The sequence below is a fragment of the Cryptomeria japonica genome, chromosome 4 (genome assembly GCF_030272615.1).
Source record: "Cryptomeria japonica chromosome 4, Sugi_1.0, whole genome shotgun sequence".
Lineage (NCBI taxonomy): Eukaryota > Viridiplantae > Streptophyta > Pinopsida > Cupressales > Cupressaceae > Cryptomeria > Cryptomeria japonica.
In genome coordinates, this window is record NC_081408.1 from 383,943,021 (window position 1) to 383,951,888 (window position 8,868).

The 8,868-nt window shown below is 35.7% G+C and overlaps 1 protein-coding gene across 3 annotated transcripts in view; it reads right to left on the minus strand.

Moving 5' to 3' along the window:
• The window catches only part of LOC131047689 (serine/threonine-protein kinase ATR), a 41,278-nt gene that overhangs the window by 29,681 nt on the left and 2,729 nt on the right, over positions 1–8,868 (minus strand). For all 3 annotated transcript variants that reach the window (XM_057981490.2, XM_057981505.2, XM_057981497.2), the window contains 3 exons: positions 7,100–7,212; positions 6,647–6,987; positions 6,290–6,411 (listed from right to left, as the gene is read on the minus strand). In XM_057981490.2, coding sequence (XP_057837473.1) covers positions 6,290–6,411; positions 6,647–6,987; positions 7,100–7,212 — 576 coding nt within the window. The remainder of the gene's footprint in view (positions 1–6,289; positions 6,412–6,646; positions 6,988–7,099; positions 7,213–8,868) is intronic.

The window sequence follows — 8,868 nt, forward strand, 5'->3', positions numbered from 1 at the left end:
ATAGAACTTGAATACATATGCATTCTTGCTATTATTTTCGATAATTAAGGAGAGGTGATGGACTTGCTTCCAAGAGGGGAAATATACATCCATTATTGGATCATTAACGTGAGCATGGACCTTTGGAGGAAGTAAAATATATATATATCATTTAACTCTTAGTAGATTTCAGAACAGACCTATATGAAGAAATAAAAGATGAAATGAATAAATAAAAGAATAGGTGAAGAAATACAATGAACATCTGTTGAGCAGAATTACATGTGATAATAGTGCAAGTTGATATTGCAGATTCAAGGGAAGGAGTAATTAAATGAATCGAACAGCAGAATAAAAGGAAAAAGGAATTATATAGATATATAATTGTCTTTTCATTCTCTGTTGTTTCCTACATATATATATATATATATATATATATATATATATATATATATATATATATATATATATATATATATATATAGTTATAGTTATACCCCTAACCATCTTACATCTCTTATTTGAAAGGAATTTGTTATTTTAGAGCAAAAACTAGGGCATTTGCAAAAGGGGACATTACAATTTTGAGATCCTAAAAGCCAACTTGGATAGTCATGAGATTGAATGACATAGGAGAGGTTCTGACCTAGGAGCTTCATCATCGGGACCTACAACCCTCTAACATAGCTCTATTTGTAGTAGCAAGAGTCGTTGGCTATGTTTGATTTTCTGAAAGTTTGTACTTAGTTTATAAGTTGACTTTGTACAAACTACAAACTATATTGTAATTGAAATTTTGTCAATTGTCAACATCTAGTTATCATTTATGCACTATGAAGTATGCTTTGTGCAATGCAATGTAAACAACTATATGAATATGAACAACAAAAATCTATTTTCTATAATTCACGGGTTAAACTCTCTATCTCTCTATGCTATGGAAATGCCTTTAAATCTCAAAAACGAGTAGTTTTTAACTCTTTTTCTACATTTTTTTACCTTTTTTTTAAATCCGATTTTTACCCAACTTTTTCCAAAAAAAAATTTACTTTTGGTTTGTCGATGTTTTCCCCAAAAGATTTTTGCTATGATGGTTCAAAGTTCAAACACACTTGAATTACTCAATTGTAACCTCTAGCAAAAAAATTTTAATGTTTAAATTAAGTGTCAAAATCTAGGAATTAAATAAAGTGGGTTCATTTTGGCAATCTGCAGTTTGCAACCATTAAAATAAATTTGCTGTTTTTAGTAAGCAACTATTACATTTCCACCATAGTAATTTCTTTTTCACCACAGCGAATTTTATTTTACTGCAGCGGCTTCTTGTCCACCACAGTGTTTTCAATTTACTCAAACAATTTCTTGTTCACCATGGCATTTTCATTCATCACAGCAATTTTATTTTTGCTAAGGCAATTTTGCTTTTGCATCTTGTGCAAAGTGGCAAATTCACCATAATGCAAAGAACAAGCTGTTCCCTATTCATTGCCATCCATTTTCTATTCTCTGTGATTTACCAAAACTCTACATCACCTCAACAATTTCACAAAATAGGGAAACAATATGTTATGTCTTGTCTTTCCTTACTCCATATGCATTCGACCTTCTTCCATTGTGATTGTTCATCAACACATACCTTCCAGATTGTTCATACCAAGTGGTGTCACACATGGCAACAATACCTATTGTACATAGTGCATTTCGACCTTGTGATATGCTTTGATTAACCAAAAAAAATTGTTAGTCATGGTTTTGTTGGGTTTTTGTCCATAGTATTTTTATGGGCTTTACACTACAAGCGTATCTAAGGTACACCTTATGTGAATGCCATGAACAATGTACTCGAGGACACTAGCAAATTGAGTAAACCAAATAGGTTATGACTAATGCAAGGGATGGTTAGATGTTTATCTGCAATCAGCACATCTCGCATGCATTGTTTCAATCCTCTAACACAAATTACCAAGCACATCAAAAAGAAATTTGGATCCTACTTCATTCTACTAAAGAGGATGTATGAATTGCACGCAAGAACTATTGTAACTAATGATTATGACACGAGAGTGGAATCAATGGGACAACTCACAGATAGAGCAAGAGTTGAGGGTAAAGGAAGTGATGAAGAGTGATAAGTTTTGCTCAAATGCCAAATATACAACATTTTTCATATCCCTAGTTTTCACGATGATGAAATATGGAGCTCCAAACTCCCATCCTTGGGGAGATATATGAATGCATCAATAGCATCCTCAACTAAACGAAGGTTGTTGTTCATCACAAAGACCCAACCTTGTACTTCTCCGATGAGCGCATAGATTCAATGGATGTGGGAGAAGGTCAACACTTTGATGTAGAGCCAGGCAACAAACTAGGTGATAATCTTCTCTCACCCACAACTACTATGTCCAAACTAGGTTGTTTTGTTTGTTCAAGGTGTCAAACAACGCACCTACCAAGTTCTCAACTCACACAACAAATTGTGTGACAAGATCCATAAAGGATTTGTATCTAACACTATCTTCCGATACCCGTGGGATGGAAACACTCAACCCTTGTGTGAATGGTAGACAATCTTCCGGTACCGATGGGATGGAAACCTATTGGATTTTGTCTATTGGTGGTCCAACCAGCTCAAAACATCCATTAGATCTAACCATCAAATGTGTTGGGGGGTACTTGTCTCACAATTGTCCTATTTGTCTAGTAGCCCTACCGGTTGGGTTTTCCCCACACAACTTACTAAACTTCCAAAGGACAAGACAAACTAAAGGCAAATTCAGATACCCTTTACCAAGTTACACAATTCCCCAAAGGCTTAGACTCTAACCCCAATTTTAAAGGTCTATACCCTTCCTGTCCTTACAGACCTAATTAAGCCAATTAGGCCTAATTTACAAAGCAAGTACCCCTTGTATTAGTCCCCTGACTAAACCAACACTTCTGCAAGGTGGGGTAAGATGTCAAGCCACCAAATCCAAGGTTTCAGGACTTGATCCCACCTCCTTTACCTACTGCAAGTGATTTCACTTCTACAGTTCAGGCGGTCACATAGAGATGCCTACCTAAGGTCAATTCAATCTCCTCGGGCTTGGAGCCTCCCTACAAACCAACACCAAAATCCTATGGTACAATGGCCCCTCTAACATTTTCCCACAGGTTGTTTGGTCCTCTGGTGAAAATGTCAGATTAAGGGCATTTTTACAGTGAAACCTTGGGTGTTGACAGGGTTTGTGACCAATCCGGATAGATTTTGATGGATCTCTACAACCCAATTGTTACACGACCTCAAACTTGATGAAAACGAAAGGTAAGAGACTTCCCTAACTCATCCAATTGGTTTCAGGCATCCACCAATCCGTACAAGTCAGAAATGAACATCAAACACACAGATTTTTAGGAAACTCCAAGTATGTTGTATTACTCCAAAACTCCAAAACATCACCAACTTCAACAACAACCCTGGAAACGATCCAAGTGGGCCTAACATAGCCCCCCTAACAGTCTCCAACCGCTTTTCAAACTTTGGAACCGTTGGAGGATTAGTTACCCCTTTTTACAACATTTTGCAATGACAACAAAAGTTGTCAACTTGCAACTTTCAAATTTGGCGACTCCAAGGTGTATTCGGCCTATTCCAAGGATTGGTCTGATGTTTCTAAGACCAATATTTATTGCCTAGACTCCTACTGACCCACATGGTCATTTGTCCATGGTGGCTTATAAAATGCAACCATGACAATGCCTTACATCAATTGGGTCTTATTGACTCACAAGCCTATCAACCTACTACATATGATGTCAATGTGACAAGGTCATTACATTTTCACCTCATGGGTGATATTAGACTCTTTAGGCTTCATTTGTGTCTTTGGGTGCTCCAACACCACACTTCTTTGCACCTAGCCACCTATTCACTAAACCCAAAGCGGTATTTGTACATGCCTAGTAGATTTTTTCCCATAAATGATATGGAGGTGAAGAGAAGCTTCGTGAAGGCTATTAGTACAAAGCAAGTTGCATTGATTTGACATAAGTAGACCAAATTTTCTGAACTTAGGGACTACATGAGTTCAGGAAAGATAGGGAAATTCTAGTGCAATAGAACCAGTGAGTTGGCAACAATTGTATGGTCATCCATTAATACACAGAATGGGGATTTGGCTCTTATCAAAAGATCGTAGTTCCTCTATTGCTTAGAGGAATTGGTCCAATCCAACTTTATCAACTCTCTCAAAAGGAATAGGCTTACCTCTAGGAAAGTAGAGAAGCTTGTGATTGTACATAATGCCTTGTGTCTCATGGATCACAAGGCAATTGTCTACAAGGAGAGTTCAAGAACACAATGGGATGTCAAGCTTGAGGAGCCAACATAAATTAATGAGGATCGAAGTACATATAGAATTGCTCATGGTCTAATTACGGAGCTAGACAAATTTAGCAATTCAAGCAATGAAGAGTAAGCCACAGAATTTACATCAAACAATGAGTTATATTTTGTCTTCAATTAAACTTTGTAGCATTATACTTTGTATTTTGTATCTTAAACTTGAGGCTTATCATTGATGATTGGATCAATTGGTTGTCACCACATTTACATGAAACAATGAGTTATATTTTGTCTCCAATTTTACATTGGAGTATTATACTTCGTATTTTGTATCTTAAACTTGATGCTTATCCTTGATGACTGGATCGATTGGTTGTCAAATTGTTTATCTTTATATAAATCTCAACATATTTTACTTGTATTGTTTACAAATATCATTAATTGAAATTTCTTTTATATTTTTTGTAATTATTTTTCACATATTAATATTTTTAGAATTTTTTAATCATCATCCTCAAAATTTGGAAAAAAATTTGCCATCTTTGAAACTGCAACCTGGGACCCCCATACCCAAACCTCAGCGAGATATTGTTTTTGGTATGTTGGATTGGGTTGTTTGTCACCTTCTGTGTATTGGAATATGTACAATGCTACCTCTCCATCCACTCAAATTAACTCACAGTTTGTAAGATCACTGCAGAGTGCAATGAAGCCTTCAAAAGCCTCGACAAATATCTTGGAAAAATTGTGTAGCCTATGAAACTTTGTATTACATACATTTGAAGAGGGACAGGCAATCAACAATGGCTCAAATCTTAGTTGTATTCTTCATGAGTCCATCTTTGCTACATAAATGGTATGTAAATACAGTTTTTTGCAAATTTGCATTTCAATTCATTTCCACGCCGAGTGTTAAATCAAAGAAGTTCCTTGACATTTTTTAAAACATGCAAATGCTATCTGACATCTTCATCTGCAAAGATTATCTAAACAAATTTCCTCAAAAATGGCACTCAAGGCCTCCTACATTTTTCAGCACGGACTGGCCCAGGGTAAACTTTTTCCAAGCATGCATTAAAGATCTCCCACATTTCTTTCACACGGATTAGCTCAGTGTATACCTCTTCCACATGTACATTTAGGGTGTATGACTTCCTACCCTTCTTAGAGGAGGGCATTTCATCAATAACCAATCAACAGAGCAATTCAACAAGAGAAAACAAAGAAAAGGACTAAAATAGAAAATACTAGTAACAGCATTGGAAAAGTTCAAACTGCCTTAGATTAACTAGACATTGCCACCAACTGCTTGTCTGGCTTGATCTTGAACCACTTCAAGCAATAACTCTAGCAATAGTATCCCACCGGCTGAGAGGACTAAGTCATGCCCATTCACATGCCTGAGATCTCCTGAGACGACATTTCAAGTTCTGGAACTAGAACCTGTTATCCTATTGCTATTAAAATCAAGTAACCCAAGTTCAAAGAGAGCTGAGGTGTTCCTAGAAGCAGCCTTATCACCAAGATTCGTGGCTTTTAAAATTTAATTAGCTTCCTTATAATGAGATTAAGGAAACCTTGGTGACCAAAATTTGCATGTCCCTCCAACTCTACAATGAATTACTGATTATAGACCCTTAGCAAATAGGAGACAATGCCACTCAATTGACTAGAAAGCAAGAAGGCATATTAGCTTCATGAAATTAACGAATGAAGCTAATGTGATTAAACTGGGGTAATTAAAATCGAATTTTGAAGAAACGAATATATAAGTTTTTCAGAAATGTGTTTTAATAAAGAATTCTTACCACAAATTTCAACAAAAAATCAACTATCTTACAGTATAGTGTTGTACTCTGTAATTTTATTGTAAATACAAATCAAGCAAATAGAACTAGCAGACAAGTTGATGCCTGCAAAATTTACATTAACATGGTACATGTGTGATCACACAAAGAACTAATTCCAGTTCTATCAAATTACCTAAATGGAATGCTTGGTCCATGGTCAGATAAGATGGATACTATTGAAAGAATAAGCCTCTCGATAGGAATTGCTTCTGCGTCCAGTGATAATGATGTAATGCGTACAAAGTCAAAACATGCCTTCATTAGAAAAACAACAATGAATTTACATCAGAAGCATGTCAATTTACATACAATCAATTAAGCTATAAAGCAAATGTCTCTCTCTCACATAAGTGTTATTTGTATCATTGTGTACCATAGGAAACTAACATATAAACATTGAAAATAAATCTAACTAAGTCAAACAGCACATCGTTTAAATATCAACATCATGAAGAGTTTGTATGCTTCATTAGAAGAAAATTAAGCTTACCCTTTGTAGTAAACCATCTGCATAGCAGAGTAAACCACAACATTTGGAAATGAATGATGAGGTAATAAGGCCTTCCACTTGAAACCTACTTTCAATCATGCATCTATTCAGCAGCATCAAAATCCAATTAGCAAATGGTTGCCAGCGTGTGTCTCCTGTAATATCAATGAGAATAGCTGGGCTGTTTGGTGCCTTTGAGTGATTAGGGAGATCACAGAAAGGTGCTGCAGAACTGTTACTATAAACTTCCAAAAATGACTTGCCAAAGCATGTTATTGACAAAGCAGTAGAAGCTGTAAAGTCCGATTCCGTGGCATAGAACGATGCAACAGACAAAAGATCTGCCATAAAGTAACTAAAAATTATTAAGTTCAAATTTTTGGATCAAAATCTATTCAGAATTAAGAATTTATTTATAAAAAACACATTGTTTGTCAGCATTTTGAAGCCCACCTTCAATGACCAGCATAGCATCCAAAAAGAATTGACAATAAGCTTCACGGTCACCTGTACTAAGCAAAGACAATAGAGTAGCCATGGTCTCAAAAAGCAAACTGTGGCGACCTCTGCAGAATGTGCAAATTTATATTCAGAAAGTATCTCAAAATATTTCCCCAGCAACAAAAGAAGATATAAAGCATCTCATGCATATGCCAAAAGGAAAGTGCCCCTCAGTTTTTTTTGAAAGTAGAAACCATATATTTTCTGCCAGGTTGCAAACAAACAGAGGTCTTCTCAAACCTGGAAAGATGCTAAACATAGGAAATAACATGATTTTACTAAATTATCAATTTTAATATATCCATACTCACAAAGTTCTTTGCAAAAACTGTTTTACCATGGGATAAAAAAGTTGTAATATATTCATACTCTCAAATATATTTGCAAAAACTGTCTATTTATGAGATATATAAACCCTCAAAGACTAGACAGACAACAAAACTATAAAAACCTTTTAAGACTTTTGCAACTAAAATAACAAGCGGCACAGAATTTCTAGTACTTAATTTATTAATTAATAGTTTTTAGGTAGTACATTTTAAATGGAAATCCCTTTAAGAATGCCATAATGCATCCCTTGCTAAACAGGCTAGTGGAAATAAGAAAGAAAACTTAATTTTTTGTGGAATGCCCCCAAAAGAACAGACTTGAGCTTTATATACTGATGGAGCAACAAAATTCAACCCAAGGTCTGACAACAAGGGGCTAGAAAATTATTTAAAATTTATCTAAGGCAAGGCAAAGATATGAGGTGAACCTGGAGAAATCTAGCAAACAATATAGCAGGAGCTAGGGCTCCTCTGTTTGCCATGTAACTAGCCACTAAAAATTGACTAAATATAACATTGAAGGCAACTCTAAGCTTATTGCCATCAATCCAGAGGGGTGCCAATCATGCAGAGTTAATGCAACAACTCACAAGTCACAACATTATTTCCTTGGGTAGGATTACCTTCCATATTATTGTATGAGATGGGATTAAACAATCTGAAAATGGATTTGGTATTGTGCACATTAGCATATTTTAGGATAGAGGACAATTACATAAATGTTAGAGAAGGTTTGGGATGGTTGGAATATCTTGAAAAAGGTTTTGGCAGAGAGAATGTCATTCCGAAATTGGCTCTAGTCATCATTGACATCATAAATGCAGTTGTGTTGCAGGGGAAGAAACATTGGCATAAAAAGTGGAATTTGATCGTATACTTGAATTCCTCTCTAAAAGTTATGCAATTTTGCAAAACGGGACAAGATTTTGAGTCTATATGCAAAAGTTATGGCTTCTGGAAGACTTAGATAAAAGAAGACAGACAAAGCAGTGAATTCGTTTCCATCACAAAGTGGTAAAAGAACACATTGTTGGTGTGAAAATGCATTTGTCACTCTATTGAAAGAGGCAAATTTGTTCTGTGCAATCGTGCAGATCCAGTGAAATTACAGATTTCTGACTTTTCATTTCCTCTTCTTCTTTGGCTTGATGGTTGCTTCAGTTTCCAAATGGCAGGGGAGACTACTTATACCATATTTAAGTTCCAATTTAGCGTGTTAGAGTCTTGGTTCTCTTGGTTGGAAGTTGTAGAGTGAGATTTTCCATTGAATTTCTTGTAGTTTAGACTGCCATGGCAGAAAGGGCAGAAAATCTTGTTGGGAGAATTGAAATTGGTCTTGGGAAGAGCATTTTAGTGTTTCTGTCCTATGAAAGCATAAGGGCCAAAGAGCGA